We start from the raw sequence: 18,517 nt of genomic DNA on the forward strand, positions 1-18,517 counted from the left end.
GTTTGTTCATTAAATAATTAAACAAGATTGTAATCAGTTCACTAAGTGAGCACGACATGTATATTGGAGGGAAGTAAAATACATTTATATAAATATAAAATGTCTATGTGAAATATATGTAATCATAAACAATAGCCTATATTTTAATGCTAATCAAAGAGGGACACCAATTATCGTAGCTCCCTCCCTTATATATACACCCACACTTCCTGTGCGGGTGGGTGGGTGTCGCCTGTTGCCCCTGTAGTCTTTTTTTTTAGTATTATTATTACTTCATGTGTGATTGAGGCTCTTGATGGTGAGTCAGCGGAGGGGACAAGTGTAGGTAAAGTGGCTCTGGAGTTGACAGCAGATGAGGCGCTGCAAGCAGGAGCGACAGAAGCAAAGAGAGAGAAACAGGGAGATATCATAGACTGTATATAAGAAAGGGTTAGGGTTAGGGAGATATAGATATATCCGAGATATATCCGTTTATGACAAGACCTCAACACAGCGAGCAGGATGATCTGTCACGATTATGGATTTAATTCGGTATCATAGTTTTGAATTACTTGCCTGCACAATTCTCATCTCATCACTGTTGGTGATAGATGGTAAGTGACTGCTTTTCTATTTTGTAGAGTTTGATGTTTTTTTAGTTATTATCAACCATTAATATTTAGTCCTTTATCCATATTTTATCATATCATATCATACATTTAAAATTCTAGCCTATCATAAATTAGACTGATTATGATGTGCTATACTATTTGTGTAGCTTTAGGCTCTTCAGGCTTTTATTTTGCTACCGTCAAAATTGGTGTAACTTTTTTTTTTGTTTTTTTTTTTGGATGCATTCTCTCAAGTCTGCAAATACATCACCAGATTTTAAAACACTGTTGTTTTATTAAAAATCCCATGCAAATGTTTCCCCTAAACTAAAAATGATTAGAACAATGTCCAATTTGATTCCAGCTTCTGTGATTTAATTTTGAGTGTAGTAGACCTAATTGGCTTGCATTTTAACCAGTTCATGCTTTGAATTTCAATCACAAGACTGTGAGGTGACATAATTGCCCATAGTGATCTATACACATTTTCTTAGGACAGCAAGATGACAAAAAGAGATCTTACAATGGGGGTGCACAGTGAAGTGACCCATGAGGGAGGCTGAATGATTTGGGAGGGAGGGTTGGGGTGAGGTGGACAAGTAATGGGACAAAAAGAAAAGGCACTATACGTCTTTGAGGCACTACAAAGAAATCACCCAGAAACACGTCATGTTATCACTACTGAAACAAACAGACACGCATATGCATCGGTCTGGAGGAGATGTCAGGTGTCTTGCATGTGCCATTTGAGGGCCTCCAGATAGGACTAAACAAAGACCCACTGAAGCAATTTGCATATGAAAAAGCTTTACATGCTGTGGGAGGGGATGTGTGGTTGGCTGGAGCTGGGCTCTGAATCCACCGGACTCTGCCTCAGGGGAATACTGAAAGACCAGTGGGCTCAGTAAAAAGCAAATCTTACAGCAGCACATGAGTTCCTCTGAAATACATGCACTGTATGGGCATACTGTAAATGATTTCTTCTTCTATGGTTAAAATCTAGTAAATCTATCCCTCTAATCCTCTTTTGAATTTAACAGCTCATCCTTGCTGTAATGAGTGCTAATATGCATATGGTCAGAGAATCACCACTAATACCAAAGATCTCATCACACCCCCAGATCTTTCACACTATACTTCATTCATGCTGAGTCCAAGTCTAGACATATATAAGCTGCTCCTGGAGAACCCTGCCAGCTGCCTGTGAAAATTGATTGACCTCCACCAATGACAGAAGATTGGTGCCCGAGTTGGTGAAGCTGAAGCACTGAGTGTAATTGGGCTCTCCTGTGTCTTTAAAATCTGCTCTCAGCCTGATTGGGCTCTTGAGGACTGATTATTTTGCGTGATTATCATCTGTGAGGAATATTATTGGAGTATCTGTGTTCATATCAGTGTGGCTACTTTTGTGTGTTCTTTCTGGAGCCCATCATGCAAAACACACTTTCAAATATTGCCACATACATCTAATATTCACATATTTAAGGTTTTTAGATGTGTGGGGCGGTTGGATTATCATCTAATAGAAGCAGCACTCGTTCAGCTGATTTTAAGCCTCCTTGGTGGTGCATTATACCTCTGTGTCCCCCTTGCACACATTCCTTGGATTACAAGGATCATTGTCTCTGAGCTCTGGTCCCATTTGTTCAGCCTGGAATACAACAGTTTTGAGATGCCTTGCTGGTAGCTATGTGCCTGTGATCTTTTCCTGGATATGTAGGAGCTGTAGGGTGCAAGTCTCACGGTGGACATGATGGGTGATTTGAGAGTGAAGAGTGAGGAAACAGCAGTGTTTCAACAGATGGAGTTCCTTAGAGATTGGTTTTCAGGTCATAGTGAAACTATTTCTTAACCTCTTAAAACTTCTATGACCTACTGGTTGGTGTATATTCATGATATCTTGACATTCAGCAGCTGTTTAAACCCACTGAACTTTTAGGTTGGAATGAGGATCCTAGAATTTTCTAGAGATATCAAACTTATGTTACATGTCAAACATCTTAACATTATGCACAATTCATCTAGAATATTTCCATTTGATGTAGTAATGTAGACATAAAAAGTATTGTGTCAGTTTGTTGATGTTACTCATAGGTTCAAAGGTCAAAAGTCACCTTTATATTCATGACCTGTATTCATATACATTCTTTAGTCTTGTTACATTTGCAAAAAAACAATAAAAAAATTGCAAGATACTTCATTAACAAACAAGTAATATAAAAGTATTGATTATATAGACATGTAAGACAAAACCATCTGTTTTGCAAATGTAATGTTCACCACAACAAACACTTTAAGGAGACATGAGGATGCAGCATAGTTTTTTGTAAATATGTGTCATAGAGTGGTAGCCTGGCCCAAGACCACTGAATTACTGTGTATGTCTCCTATTTTTTCAGCAACTCAAACAGAATAATAAATAACACTGAATAATGTCATGAAGTGAAAGAAAATGGCACTTCAGTCTGATTATCAAGCTAATAATATGCATGATCATGCCAGGAGGAGAGCAAAATAAGTAGTTGGCAGTGTGTTGTAAATCAACTGAGGTAATGTAACAGTTATATATGTAATATTAATTTATTAGGTATTTGATAGATTATTAAACAGCTTCCTGATTCAGTCTATAACTGCTGCTCATCGTTTTTGGGGTGGATTGAGTGCTGATCCTCTAATTAGTATGTATGGCAAGTGCTGACTGAATTAAAGAGACCTAAACACAGAGCTCTGTGTCATTAATTTCTGGCTGATTGAACCACAGAAAAAAGTGTAAAATAAAAACAAATGCCTCAAATGCCTGTTTTCGGTCAGATGTTGTCACCATGGAAATAGATTGAATGGCGAACCCAAACTGTGGAATTGGTTACCATGGAAGCTAGCTGTGACGCCTTAAGAGGCCCTTAAATTTAAAGCTCTTGTACTGACAACTGCTAGACAGAAAGCTCTTTTGTAATCAAAGAAAAGATAAAAGAGCTTCATGCCAAACATGATTAAACTATAATAGCAATAGCGTGCATGTCTGCTCCAATACTACAGTATGTGCTACATGAGAAAAAGGGCCATTAAAGGGACTGGTTTGACACTATTCACTTTGTAATACCGTCTTGTGATCACACCGGGTTTGTTTGTCTTTATAGTAATGACATACAGTAATATTAATACTTTGAATGTAATCTGTTCATAGGTGCATCTGCTGACAGACTGCCTGTAACTGTGGACCTGTGCTCGCCAAATCCCTGCCAAAACCAGGCACTGTGTCGACTGCGCGGGGATGGCTACTTGTGCTACTGTGTGCCAGGCTTCCAGGGTGCGCACTGTCAGATTGATGTGAATGAATGTGTTTCACAGCCCTGCAGGAACGGAGCCACCTGTATGGACAGAGTTGGCAGGTATTCCTGTCTGTGTCCTCCTGGATTCACCGGTGAGTGAGAATGAATCTATTGTTATGATGTCCACGGGGTTCCTTAGATATATTTAAATGAACTAACTACAGTACTGTGAGTCACAATTGTTGCTTATTAGTACAAAGTTTGTTATGTTAACTTAAAACATCTTATGCTATTTTCTATGTGGCCTAACCTTTCTTAATGTCACTCTATCCCTGTGAGAGTTCAGTATGACCCATGAGAACTACATCTATTGTCAAATGTATTTCCATCTCTTATTCCAATAAAAGGCTTTGGATAATCTTCAAACTTATCCCTAGCTACTGCCATATATGTTTTTATTTTCTTTGATGAATAGTAATGTTTTACTAAATCTACCTGATTTAAAGGTAGATTGAAGGTAAACAGAACTAAAACGAGGCAAAATGGAGTCAGTGATTCAAATAATTGTTTTTTTTTGTTTGTTTTTATCTTTTTAAGTTCATAAGACACTTTTATTGTCATTCCCATTTTCCATTGTGATAGTGCTGGGACACACTGAAGGTGATATTGAATATAATGCACTGTTTTTAGACTTTACTTTAGACTAGTAAACAACTACAGTACAGAGGCCTTGCTGTAACATGAAAGTAAAGTAAATATCCCACACATGATCACAGCAAATCCACATAAAAGCTTTTTTCATTTTCGCCCTTTGCCCTCACTGTCTGCAGCAGCATCACTGGCCCTTTGACATATGTACTGCTTTGATGTTCACAGGGGCTACTTGCGAGATCCAGATTGATGAGTGTCAATCACAGCCGTGTCTCAATGGCGGCAGTTGCCATGACTATGCTGGTGGCTTCACTTGCACCTGCCTGCTCGGTTTCCAAGGACACCAGTGCAAAATCAACATTGACGAGTGCCAAGAGCAGCCATGCCAGAATGGGGCTCTGTGTATAGATGGAGTGAATGAGTAAGAAGCGCAGCCTCAGGCACTGAAAACAAGTTACTCTTGCCAAGTTCAGAAAAGTAGAAATTGTGTATAACAGATTTATACATTTAAATTTTACACTTAAGAACACAAAATGAAGAAATACTGTAAATAATTGGAATCATATGATTTCTGAACCATAAGTGTCTTTTTATCTGATTGTCTCAGATACAGCTGCGACTGCTCCCACACAGCCTTCACTGGCAGACACTGTGAAACGCCAAAGCCACCATGCCACTCTGAACCCTGCTTCAACAGCGCCATCTGTAAGGACAATCAGGGTAACTACAGCTGTGAATGCTGGCCAGGTAAATGAAACATTCTGTCAATCAGCTAACAGGGAAATGCACTGTATGGTTGTTACAGTTTAGGAGGAGATTTTGAAAGGTATTGGTATTATTCACACCTGAAACACTGTCTGCATCTTCGTTTCAGGGTTTGAGGGACGTCAGTGTGAGATAGATGTAAATGAGTGTGCCAGCAGCCCCTGCATGCATGGAGGCCGCTGCATTGAGAGGTCATGGGAGTACCTGTATGGCAGCGAGCCTCTGCTGCCTAAACACTATAACCATCAACGTGCAGCAGGCTTCATCTGCAGCTGTCCTGTGAGGACAACAGGTAATTTATTCTGATTAAGGTAGTGTTATTAATTATCAAACAGGTCTAGTTATACACAATGGCAGTTAGTTTCCAGTACATCCTGCACAATAGAGAACGTTGTGTTATTCACACTGCCAAACAGAAGATGCTAAAATTGTGTTATCAGTAAACAGTGTGTATAGCCAGGTAAATGACCAGGTGCTGACTGAAGCAACAGCAAAGATAGAGGGTACATTTACATTGTTTTGCTATTTATTAAAATATATAAAAATGTTCTATGCGTCATGTATTTGTATATTAACAGTGTCAGGTCAGATAGTTTCAGTTTTATTTCTGGGAATATTTAAAATATATCTGTCATTTAGACCACAAATAGCATCCAACAGGTGAGGTGAATTGGATTTAGACATGGATAGATTGTTATTGAATTACAAAGCACTGGAACAGCAATACAGAAACAATGTGCAGATTAATTAGAATAATCCACAGACCCCTTTGTCAAGACTTTTGATATATTTTACCCTCAAAATAATTGTCAATGAAAGTAGTCAGAAGTGAGGGCTGTGGACTCTATGACTTTGTGATTTTATAATAATTAATAATTCATATTATTATTATTATTATTATTATTGTTATTATTATTATTATTATTATCAAATGTAGCTATTTGACACACAAAAATACCAAATACATTTATACTGTATGAACATATAAATTTCCAGATCATCAAAGATTTAGAGAGCTGACCATAGGATCTCTTGTGCAAGATTTGAAAGATTGTGACTTTGACACTCCCTAGTGGTATTGGGATTGGTAACAATCACTACTGGCAAGTCATATACATTCACTGTCAATTTTCACTATTATATAAACAAAAATGTATACCATCACAATAATGAATGATGCTATAATCACACAAAAAATAACTAACTAACCCTAATAAAGTTCAGTTTTATTTGAGTGATACTATAATGCTGTTTTGGATGTGTAATGCTTGAGTGAAAAGGCTCTAGGACTAAGCCTGATTCTATTAAATAAAAATGTATGTATATATATATCATATATTCACAGTACAGTGTTGGTGCATCCATGTCCAGAGAAACTTCACATTGTCATTTGAATTAAATAATACTTTTTGGTTGCAAAAGCAGAATATTCCGGTCCTCCTGCTTACACAAGACTTGATCCATCAGTGACAGTAAGACTGTGAGCCACTGCCGGCTCGAGTTGTGTTCTAAAAATTGACTCCCTGCCAGTTACAGTGGCACTGACTCAGTAAGGTGGCCAAATAGCATTAGTTTAATCCCCAGGATCTGGCTTTGCTGGTCTCCTGACTGGAGCTATTCAACTGTACGTGGCTGTAGAGAAGTAGACAAGGAACAGACCTTCACTGGAATGGCATATACACACACAAACTAATATGGTGCACTTAGACAAGTTTGGGGCTATTTTGGGGGAAAGAGCGACAGCATGATGTGGACATACACACCATGGATTTGGGGGATTCTATTACTTGGAACAGGTAACATTATAATACCTTTTTGTAATAGTAGATATGTTGTATTACAGTATTACATAATACGTGTCAAACTCTAGTGTTCTTTTTTCTTTTCTTTCTTTTAATATAAAACAAGTAAATTAGTTAATAACCGAAGTGCAGGGAAGCAGCAACCCACCTGGTTTGTTGTTGTTTTTTTCTATGGTGTTTTGTGTTGTACTAAAGGCCTTATAGTTGTTGCTCTATGACAAAATGTCTACTCAGCACATCCTTTTTAGATTTTAGCTTGAAAAATCTGCTGAAAATATGAAATGCTGATAGCGTCTAGAGCATAACAACACATGCAGAGATTTCCAGGGACAAAAAAAAACAGGGAAACAATGTCAGCAGTACACAGACATGTCCAGTTATAAGTAAACATCTGAACTGCTCTAGTAATGGTCGGGTACACTGATTTATGCATCACCAGCGTAGAGAACAGGGTTTAATACCTAAAAGCTTTGCCACCAATGGGGATGAATTGATTGTGTCAGGTAAAAAGGGCTGAGTGAGGACATAACCTGTATCAAAGGAGGAACACAGTAGTTATACATTATATCCTGTCCATCAAAGAAATTGGAAAACATTGGAGCTATGATATAGTACACATATGGTTCAATCAATGACAAAACAGAAGAACAAACTCAGATTGTCCAGAGTCAAACAATCAAATACAATTGTATGAATACAGTATGAATATTTTACAATTTACATTGGTTATCATGTTTTAAGCAGTTAAATGTACACTAACCACAAAGAGTAAGATACTTTGTGACTTCTGTTACTGGAAAAAACACTGTTGATTTTATTTCATTCTTTCATGCTGACAGGTTCCTTCTGCCAGGAGGTGATAGACCAGTGTGACCCAAGTCCCTGTCATAATGGGGGTAGTTGTGAGAGCCATGTTGAGGGCTACACTTGCCACTGCCTCACACAGAGTGACGATGGTATTGTCTATGGAGGTATACACTGCGACGTGAAGCTTGTGGGCTGTGAAGGCCACGAATGCCAAAACCAAGGCTCCTGCTCCCCTTTCCTGTTGGATGGGACTCACGGCTACACCTGCTCCTGTTCACCTGGGTACACTGGCCCCCTCTGCGAGACCCCTACCACATTCTCCTTTGAACGCAGTGGCTACCTGCTGCTTCAGAGTCCACTTGTGGATGATGAGGTCTTTTGCAACATCACCCTAAGCTTCAAGACTGTTGTGTCCAGGGCGGTGTTGTTCCAGCGGAACAGCAGAGGGCTGCTGCTGACCCTGGAGCTTACCGAAGGCCAGCTTCGCCTTACGCTGAGGAAGGAGGCTTCTGCTGAGGCTGAACCAGATAGCCCAACCCAGACTCTGGAGCTTTTACGCAATGTCACAGATGGAGAGTGGCATTCTGTGGAGGTTGTGCTCGGAAACTGGGTGCTCAGCCTGAAACTCTTGGACGATGCTGGGAGCTGTGGGAGCCAGCCATGTCACGAGGTTGCCCCAGTCCAAAGCACCCTGTTCGGGCTGGTGTCGCTTCCTCAGAGCACTTTTATTGGTGGAGTGCTTAAGGACTCAAATGGCCCCAGTGAGGACTCTCCACTTCCAGCATTCATTGGCTGCATGCAGGATGTGTTTGTGGACTGGCAACTTGTCGTCCCTCAGGAGTGGCTGAGCGACTCGGCTGTTAATGTGTCCCCTGGTTGCAGCCATAGGGACCGCTGCTTGGACGTGCCTTGCCAAAACGGAGGACAGTGTGTCAACCTGTGGCAGAGCTACCAGTGTCGGTGTCCAAGGCCTTACGAAGGGCCGGACTGTGAGGAGGGTATGTTTACAGCTATGAAATGGTGAAGTTAAATAGCTGCAATACAGTGTGTTTGGGTTATGTTCTCTTTTTCCTGTCCCATTAAATGCACATGACTAACCCTAACCCTAACCCTAACCCTAACCCTTGCCATTGCAGTAGGGAAACATTTAGGAAAGCCAATCACAGAAAGCAGGCACGTCATCTCCAGAGTCTTTAAACTTTAAGCTGACCTGACTAATTGGGTAGTAGGTCACTCTCACCAAAATTCTAAATTGGATAATTAAATAACATTCTCTGTTTTGATTTGTAACAGAACTGAAGGGAGTAGAGACAAAGCCAATCAAAAGCCGCAGTAAAGTGCAGAGGCAGAGATCCTCTTATCTGACACACTGGATTAAGGATGTAAGGGGTTCTATTTTAGAAATGCTCAGAACATGGAAGGAAAGGGCATACTATAGCTCAGTAAGCTATAGAAAACTATGATCAAAACATCAGACACAGAATGAAAAAATATAATTTGCATTTTGCTGAAGTTTGCCCTGAAAGTGTTGAATAGTTTTAATTTTTAAACTAAGCTATCTTTAGCCGCTTGAGTCTATTGAAGCAGATTACTGATCATGATGCCAGATGGGAGAATTTGGACGCACATTTACTCACATGGTCATGAATGCTAACACCTGTACACTTGAAATGTCCACTCCCATACACATCCAAGCTCTTATATGACCTGTCGTACTCTACATGTCCTTTACTCTAGCTTTATGTGTTCTCAATGTCCCTCCTGCCGTATAAGGTGACAGACCCACAGTGGAAAGTGCTGACACAAAACACACATGAGGGCTGGTGGCAGCTTATATTTCCTTTCTCTTTGCCTGTTGTTCAAAAAAGCCTGTCTGAATAATAATCTGCTTAGAGTTCAGATTTTTGCTTCTTTGGTGATTCCATGTATTCACTGCAAGCTCATATGAAGAGAGTTTGCATACCCAAATCTATCATAATTCAATTTTAATAGTATTTATTCAATTTTCATTTTAGACCCCTATGCTGAAAATGTAGATTTATATAACCATATCTACCGTAATTAATCTTATAATGCATGTTGATCAAGTTTTGAATCACCTGAGAGTTAAGATATAAATACGTTTTCTCATGTTAAATTTCTTTTTTTCAAGAACATGTGACTGCACGCTTTGGGAACGAGGACTCTCACAGCTATGCTGCATTCACTGTCACAGATGAATTGGGTCATGAGTTCTCCATCTCCCTCTTCCTGCGCACACGGAGGCACAATGGACTGCTCCTGGTCTTTGCCAACAGCAGCAGCCATTACCTGCACATGTGGCTGGAGGATGGCAAGGTCACAGTTCAGCTCAATAACTTTGAGAGCCTGAAGGCGGAGAGTGCAATTGATGATGGAGAAGTCCACTTTGTGAGTGTAGAGGTGGCAAATGAGCGTATGTCACTGTACGCAGCAGCTAAGAAACAGGGTGATGTGGAGGTCACCGCAGTCAGTGTTCAAGCAGGAGATACTGTCTATGTTGGAGGCCTGCTGGAGAATGGGGCAACTTCAGTCTTTGGTGGATATTTTAAAGGCTGTATCCAGGACCTGAGGATCAATGACATGAGGCTGCAGTTCTTCGGTTTGGACACCTCAGTGAGATCGTGCCCTCTGAAGTTAATGGAAAATGTGACCTCTGGCTGCTCTGGTGACAACACCTGCAGTGTGAGTGAATAACCTGTTTAAATAAAATGTTGATGTCCTTCCATTAACCTTTGTCCACCTATTATTCTCAGTCTTTATCACAACAGTTCAGTATGTGCAGAAATTGATTTAAATCTTAAAATGAATCACATCTATGAAAGTATTCACATCTTGAGTGCAAAGGATCAAGTAGGCATGATGAAGAAAAAGTAAGCAGTTTACTTTTTTTTTTTCATCTTCAGAGGAACCCATGTCTAAACGGGGGAATGTGTTACTCCATGTGGGACGACTTCACCTGCACTTGCCCAGCCAGTACAGCAGGACGGCGCTGTGAAGAGGTCAGGTGGTGTGAGGTGTCACCTTGTCCCTCAGATGCAGAGTGCAGGATGCTGAGCGAGGGATATGAATGTAAGTATGACATTTTAAGACTTACAGTCCCAAGTTTGGACACACACCCCAGGTCCAATCAATGTGTGTAGCTGTGTGCATGTGCTTATCTGACACAATCTTTTCATTGTTCTGTGATTATACAAGGCTAAAACTTAAGAAATGAAGGTTTTTGGTCAAGAGCCTAGTAACTCAGGTGCATGACAAATCTCCTGTGCTATTTGTGTGACTCAACTCTACATCTCTGGTAACAAGATAACTTCAATCAGTGTTCAAGTTCTGATGCATCTCTTTCTCTTCTTCACTTCTTATCATTTCTCTATCTTCTTTAATGAAGATGTAAAATGCGAGAAATATTAAGAAAGAAAATAACACTGTTAATGTCATATATTAATCACTGCATATTTTCCATGTGATAATGTGGTGTCATATCATCTTATACTTATTATTCACCCTAAAGAACTTTGTCAGTGTAGCAGTGTGAATGTTAATACATGAATTCCATTTTCCAACTATTTTACATTTTGGCAATCTGTTAAATGATCACCCACGTTATACACAACCTGTTGCTACATGCTTACATTATTTATAAGGAACAGTGTGGTTGGATTTCCCAAAAAGCATCAAGTTATATTATTTGTGGTACATTTTGCTGCCTGTTCCTGCTGTTATCCTCGCCTTTAATATAATTTCATAGTTATTTAGAAGTCCTTAACCATAGACATTGGAGTTATTTACCTCTTACACTACAGTACATGTATCTTACCTAATCTTTGACCTTGTTTGTGGATTTGGTCACCATTATGTTAGTCATGTAACAGAGTGATACAATGTGTTTGCTTTCCGACCTCAATCCACCCACACAGTATATGTGCTCCGTAAAATAGGATTGGCTTGAGGCCAGCTTATCCTTTTTTTGCTGGGATTATTGATGGTTTGCTGTGTTGCCCGTCTGTCCTGTAAGCCACCTCATGTTGAGTGGTTAACTCAATGAGAAACAAATACCTGCTCTTTACAGATACATTTGTTAGCTCATTTAGATGCCTAAAATCATTTTATTGTTGTCAACTAAGTCCCTTGATGTAGTAATGCCCATTTTCATTATGTCATTTCTTTAAATTAAAAATCAGCACTATTGCCTGATTCCCTTTTTGTAATATTGTGCAAAAAGGCAGTGAAAAATTAAAAAACAGAAGATGAGCCACACTCACAAAAAGGTGGTGAAACAAAATAAGTTTGTTAATGTGTAAAGATACCTCACAGATATCTTCTCCTGACCTCCTAGGTTACTCCAACGCAACTTTCCTGAATGACAGCACTGTGTTGTCCTACCAGGGAAATGGCCACATATTCCGCAATCTAACTAATCTTTCCCTAAACCTGCGCACACGGAGGCGTAATGCAGCCATCCTACATGCAGAGAAGGACTCGGCCTTCATCACGCTCTCTATCCAAGATGGTTTTCTCTTCATGGAGCTTCAGAGCACCCCTAGAGACATCAGAGAAGAGACTGAAGAAAAGCAGAATGTGTCTACAGTCAGCCTGAGCAGCAGGAGGAGTGTCAGTGATGGCGAATGGCACAGCGTCCACCTGTTCATGGCAGCGCCCTGGGCACAAATTTCTCGGTGGACTCTGGTGCTGGATGAAGAAATAGATGAAGTCAGCACCTCCAGGCACCAAGGGGGCAACTTGGATTTTCTCAAACAAGGAGTGGACATCTTCTTGGGGGGTCTGGCCCCGGATGCCGGATGGTCCCTGACTGGATGCCTAAGCACAGTAGAGTTGGGAGGCATTGCCCTGCCTTACTTCAGCTCCTCTGATGTGAACCTCCCACGCCTGCAGGAGGAGCAGTTCATTCAGACATCATGGCATCTACCACTCCTCGGCTGCAGCGGGGCCCCCGTGTGTCAGCCGAACCCCTGCCTGAATGGAGGGCAGTGCCAAGACCTCTTCAACTCCTACAACTGCAGCTGTACTGAGGGTTGGGCCGGTAGGCGCTGCAACTTCTTCACCGACACCTGCGCTTCTAATCCCTGTGTTCACGGCAATTGCAGCGTGAATGGGCTGACCTACGAGTGCAACTGTGAGTTTGGCTACGCAGGTGTGGATTGTGAAGAAGAGGTGGATATGTGCGAAAACCATCTGTGTGCCCATGGAGGTACCTGTCTGCACGGGCCAGACAGGTACGCCTGCCTCTGCCCTGAGAACTACACTGGACCCCTCTGCAAGTAAGTTAAGATGTTAACTAGAAAAGGAAGAAAGGAAGACGATAGATTAGAATAAAAATGCAGGGAATACAAAAGTCCCTTAGGCTTGTAGAATGTAAAGACAAGCAGTGGAAGAAAAGACAATCCCAACATAAATATTTCATGCTTGTGTGGGAACGGTTTCAGGAGCCTAGTTAGTTTGTAAACACAAAACACACAAATAAACGCTCAGACAAATTGCACAGACAAGGGACCGCACCACAACACAAACAAAACCCTACACTGTAAATGTTTCCCCATCTCTGTCTCTGTTCAGCATTTCAACCACGCCTGCAGTGAGCGTCTCAGAAGCTGCATTTCTATTCTAGTGTCAGCCAGAAAAGGTCTCAGTCTGCTGTGGTGTCTCACAACACAAGGCTCTCTGGTTCAGCGCCAGTTTCTTTCCCCTGTCATCTACCGTTTGCCTCGGAGAACCAGCAGGGGAACGCCTCCAACCATTTATCCTGTAAACACACAGCTTCTTGCATTTTGCCTCTTTTGCACAAGGAAAAGCCTTTGCAAGTGTCTTGCTAAGCAAGCCACCAGACAAGCTGCACATCTCCCTTTACTGCGAACATCTACGCTGTAAAGTTTTCATCAAAATGACTTCGTTTTGTTTGTGTCTCTTGTTTGTGCCTCTTTCTACCCGCTTTCCCCATCTTTCTTTCTGTTCCTCTCTCCAGTGAACGCGTTGAAGAAATTCCATGGTACATTGTTGTCAGAAAAGTGTAAGTAGTTTTTTTCCCTATTTCTCAGGTGTTCCCTATTGTTTCCTGTTAGATGTTTGTCTCTCAAATGTCATGTACAATGTCTGCAGTTTTTTTGTTCAACTGCGTGTGACAAAATGCCAAGCAAAGCTAATATTAACGCTCCCTGTGACATTGTTTGTTTTAACCTGAGATACCGGGTATTTCAAATGAGTGACAGCTGTAGTTCAAAATGACTCTTGGCATCTAAATTAAAACTTCACCTACCAAAGTTGTGCTTTTGTAAAAATGAAAAAAAAAGAAGTATTTTGTTACTACTGAAGAATGGATTTCAAGTTACCTGCAGATTTTGGAACAGAGCTGCTCTGCTCCCAGCAAAATTAAGTATAAAAGAAAAGAGGTCATGGAGGAATGGTTGTCTCTTCCATTCCCGTGCATGTGATTTGACACCTGCTGGTGAATGGTTGCCAGAGGTCTTTAAACTTATTATCCTGGTCGGCTGCTAAGCCTCTTTGTCCCCCCTGTGGGTAATCAGCAGGAGGCCGAACAATACAGCTCCTGCCTGGCTGCTTCTTCTGCTTCCGGCTGATGTAACTGCTCCAAACGACCCACTGAACCTCTGAATAAAACTGACATAACCCATGCGTTTTCCCTTTCTGTTTGTCTGACTGTCCTCTTACAGAAGGCCCAAGCTACCTGTTTCTGTGTGTGGTGATGACACCAGAAACTACACCTGCTTCAATGGAGGTAACTGCACTGACCGAGAGCTATCCTGTGACTGTCCACCTGGCTTCACTGGACACCGGTATGAAAAAGAGAAAAAAAACATTCTATTTAAAACTGTAAATGGGGAAAATGGATACAAGACAAAAAATATTGTCATCCATGTCTGTTTTTAGGTGTGAGCAGGAGGTGGATGAGTGCAAATCAAACCCCTGTCTAAATGGAGGCTACTGCCGGAACCTCATCAACAAATTCATCTGCGTGTGCGACATGAGCTTCGCTGGGGACGTTTGCCAGACGGACGTAAGCGACCTTTACTTTTACGTGGCTGTGTTGCTGTGGCAGAACCTCTTCCAGCTGCTCTCCTACCTCATCCTCAGGCTGGATGATGAGCCAGAGGTGGACTGGGGAGACAACGACTGAGAGTGTGTGCATGGATGTGTTTGAGACTTTGAGTTTTTGAGGATTTGTCTGTGAATGTGCATGGGTGTTTCCTTCTTTATAAAACAGAGCAATGGCTGGTACTTCCCTATACAAAGCACAGTGAAATATTTAAGACCAACCAGCTGCACACAATATAGTTTTCTCTAGTCGACTGTTTTTGTTTAGTTTGGTTAACTGTACTGCAGAGATGTTTCTGTGCCTTAACATTAAGCACCTTATTTAATGTAGTTAGATAATAACTTAATTTATATATTTATAGCTATAGCTACAAATGAAAGCAGCAATAATCTCTGTACAAACAAAAGAAGGGAAATACAGTGATTACAGGGCTAGAACTGATGATTATTTTCACTATCATTTCAATTGATATTTTCATCGTTTAGTCTATAACGTGAACACAGAAAAACTGCCCATCACAAGTTGCCAGAGCCCAAATGGATGACTTCAGATTGCTTATTTTGTCTGATCAGTCCAAAATCCAAATATTTTCAATTTAAAATGATCAATCAATCAATTAAAATATTACTAAAAAAGATTTTTATCAACTTGTCAATTAATTGACTAATAATTCTATGTTGCACAGAGTAGTTAAAGTGTTTTAAAGGGAGCGATAATGCACTTTTTGGTGAAGAACATTATACAATAAGTATTATTTATAATGCTTCTCATAGAAGATATCCTGTCAGTCTCATCTGAGCTGGATTGTGGGAGCTCCATACGCATAAATGTATGAACTATCAAAACAGTGTTGTAGTTACAAAAGCACCTAGAGGGGCTCGAAGACGACAGGATGTCTGACTTTGTTGTTGATGTGCGTTCAGATCACTGTGGTGACTGACTGACTGGCTGACTGCTGTGCATTGTTTTGTACCAAAGAAGAAGTTTCTGTCTCTAAACCTTCCTGTCGGAGGAATGATATTTTCAGCTGGAATTCTCTGCGGCTCTGCTTGAATGGTACCTATCAACAGTCACCATGTGGTCAACCTTCAAAAATCATTGCACTGTTTCTCACGGTAGACTTGTGTTTGTTTTTGTCTGACTTTCAGTCATACTGAAGAATCCATGTATGACTGTTACTTCTTGTTTGTCTGTCTTTCTCTGTCCTCATGTCCAGTGTCTGTTTAAATCCAGTCTGTCTTTGTTGTTGTCAAATAAAAAAAAAATCTTTCTTATGAGCTTGATTCATTTGTCTGTCCTCTTTTCATTTCTCTAAACTAGCTTTTTTTTCTTCCTTCACCACACATTTAATTCATTTTCTAGTTCTTTCCTCTATTTTCACCTTTGGATAAACTTCAGTTGAATGTTAACAAAACTCTTTCATTGATTTCCTAACTGTGTATCAGTGTCTTTGTGTGTAAAGAATCAGGTGGCTACCGTGACTCCAGATATAGACATTTAATCTGTCTTAACGAGATGTAGTTTGAGTGTATTCCCGAACAGCCCAAGTTCATCGGCACATGCAGAGAAAAAGTACAGAGCTGCAGTATTTGGTCATCTCTGTCTGTATATTTTTGTGTATTACTGGTCAGAGGTGGTTTTTCATGGTTTGGGCTAGCTAGCAATTAGGGGAGGCCTTTACCTGTTTAAAATGAGATTAATAAAGAAATTAGTTAGAATTGGAATAAGTTGACAGAGCTCAATCCCAGCCCTTAATACCTAACTAATACTCTTGTAGCTGAATGGGAGGAAAACCCTGCAGTCACAGACAAATGGAGGTTGTCACAGCAGCAGTTTAATGCCTGTGATTTTGAATGAGATACTATGGGTGGAACACGGAGGTGACCACATACTTTAGACCATAGTGTATATGCAATGGCACTCTTCTCCATTTTTCAAGACTGTATATATGTGCATGTGTGTGTGTGTGTATGTATGTGTGTGTGTGTGTGTGTGTGTGTGTGTGTGTGTGTGTGTGTGTGTGTGTGTGCTTGGCGTGTATCCTTTGCAGAAACAGGTAATGTTGAGGAAAGAGGGGGGAAGGCACAGGAAGCAGTTTTTCAGTGTCGGCCATCCTTTGAGAGAGGGAGAAATGTGCTGCGCCAGTGAAAAAGCAGCATCTGGCGCTGAAGTGCAGTTTCAGCAGAGAGCTGGTGGCATTCACAGAAGTTCGGTTTGCTTCACAGAAACATATGAGGGCAGCTTATCTGGCAGACACACACGCACACACATACACACACACACATGCTGTGCAATAGTGCTGACAGCAGGAAAGCATTGGTGCTGTCTCTGTGTGCGAAGCTGCTCTGCTGAGGCTTCAGGGTGGCCTTGCCGTGTACCTTAGAGACTGGTTAGTTAGACATCTCCGTGTCTGTGTGTGTGGCAGTCGGTGACTGATGGCGGGTCCTGGCTGCAGGCTGCTCCGGCTTGCTTGTGTCACACTCGCTCTGACAGCCAACTGTGCTGCAGTGACAGGTAAGCACTTTCCAGGAGTCAACAAAGGACCTGTAGCGAGGGAAAGAAACTGTCATATCTGCAGCGTCGAGCATAAGTTATTTTTTGCCTCAGGATATGGATGGTTGTATTTTTATTAGAATTATGTCTCTGTGTTGATTGCTCAGTGTAAAGTTTGCTGACTTCTGAGATTTTTTTTTCATAGAGTGACAAGTTCAGTAAGAAGCTTTAGTCATGAAGATACTGTCAACCAGAATTGTAAGTGTTATGGAGTGATACTTACAGCTGTTGTGCTGTTGGTAACCTGGTAGCAGTCGCTCAGAGTGTCACAACTATCACACCAACCAGAACTACTGATGTAAGTGCATATGCTCCCCTGAGCTGCTGGGTAATGAATGTTAACCAATCACTCTCCTACTGCATTGGAAGCTTTGATTTGTCTTGATTCACTGGGTTTGACTGGTGAGGTCTGAAATCGCTGTGTTTGCACGCAGGGTGATTGTGTTTCTGGTTGGTGGTGAAGCTGTTTGTGTGTGTGAAGATCAAAGGGCCACAGGGCTGTAAGTTAAAAATGAATGTTAGCAGGTTTCACAAGTCATTAAAACACCTGCATCCAAATCAGACACCTCATGTAAAACAGCTTTTCTTCCTGCTTGAAAGGATCATATGCGTGACTGTATGAGCTATTTTTGGTGTGTGAATGTGTTTCTGGGGGTGTTTGTACTGATGGGATCATCAGGCAGCATCTTGCCTGTGTGTATGTGTATATGTGTGTGTTTTGTGTGATCCTCCACAGATGGAGCGTGCTCCATACAGCTCGCGGGTGGCTGCCGTGCTGGCACCGTGTCTGGTTGGCTTGGCGATAGTGGTGATGCTGGCTCTAGCCCTGGCTGTAGCCAAACTGCGAGAGAGGCGGCAGACGGAGGGAGGTTTCAGTCCGAGGCAACTCGAGGCTCCTGGTGGTTGCTACCCACCTGCTGAGCTGGGAAACGCATCCATCAGCACTTTGGCAGCACGTGTGGAGCGCCTGGTGTAGTGTAAAGCAGTGAGGAG

The 18,517-nt window shown here is 41.3% G+C and overlaps 1 protein-coding gene across 1 annotated transcript; it reads left to right on the forward strand.

Annotated features, from left to right (window-relative positions):
- Window positions 1-517: 517 nt before the first annotated feature.
- crb1 (crumbs cell polarity complex component 1) lies at window positions 518-18,500 on the forward strand. The gene is made up of 13 exons (XM_053322057.1): window positions 518-597; window positions 3,791-4,011; window positions 4,736-4,931; window positions 5,118-5,257; window positions 5,385-5,567; window positions 7,917-8,882; window positions 10,037-10,587; window positions 10,809-10,974; window positions 12,239-13,181; window positions 13,883-13,927; window positions 14,589-14,711; window positions 14,806-14,932; window positions 18,261-18,500. Exons 1-13 carry the CDS (start codon window positions 518-520, stop codon window positions 18,498-18,500), a joined length of 3,981 nt encoding a protein of 1,326 aa, XP_053178032.1.
- The last annotated feature ends 17 nt before the right edge of the window (window positions 18,501-18,517 follow it).

The sequence above is a fragment of the Scomber japonicus genome, chromosome 7 (assembly GCF_027409825.1).
Source record: "Scomber japonicus isolate fScoJap1 chromosome 7, fScoJap1.pri, whole genome shotgun sequence".
NCBI lineage: Eukaryota > Metazoa > Chordata > Actinopteri > Scombriformes > Scombridae > Scomber > Scomber japonicus.

Excerpts from the sequence above, each read along its gene's own strand:
- crb1 (XM_053322057.1), top strand. The coding sequence starts at position 518 with ATGGATTTAATTCGGTATCATAGTTTTGAATTACTTGCCTGCACAATT. Across the intron at positions 14,712-14,805 it reads CCTGGCTTCACTGGACACCG|GTGTGAGCAGGAGGTGGATG; the intron begins GTATGAAAAAGA and ends GTCTGTTTTTAG. Across the intron at positions 14,933-18,260 it reads GGGACGTTTGCCAGACGGAC|ATGGAGCGTGCTCCATACAG; the intron begins GTAAGCGACCTT and ends GATCCTCCACAG.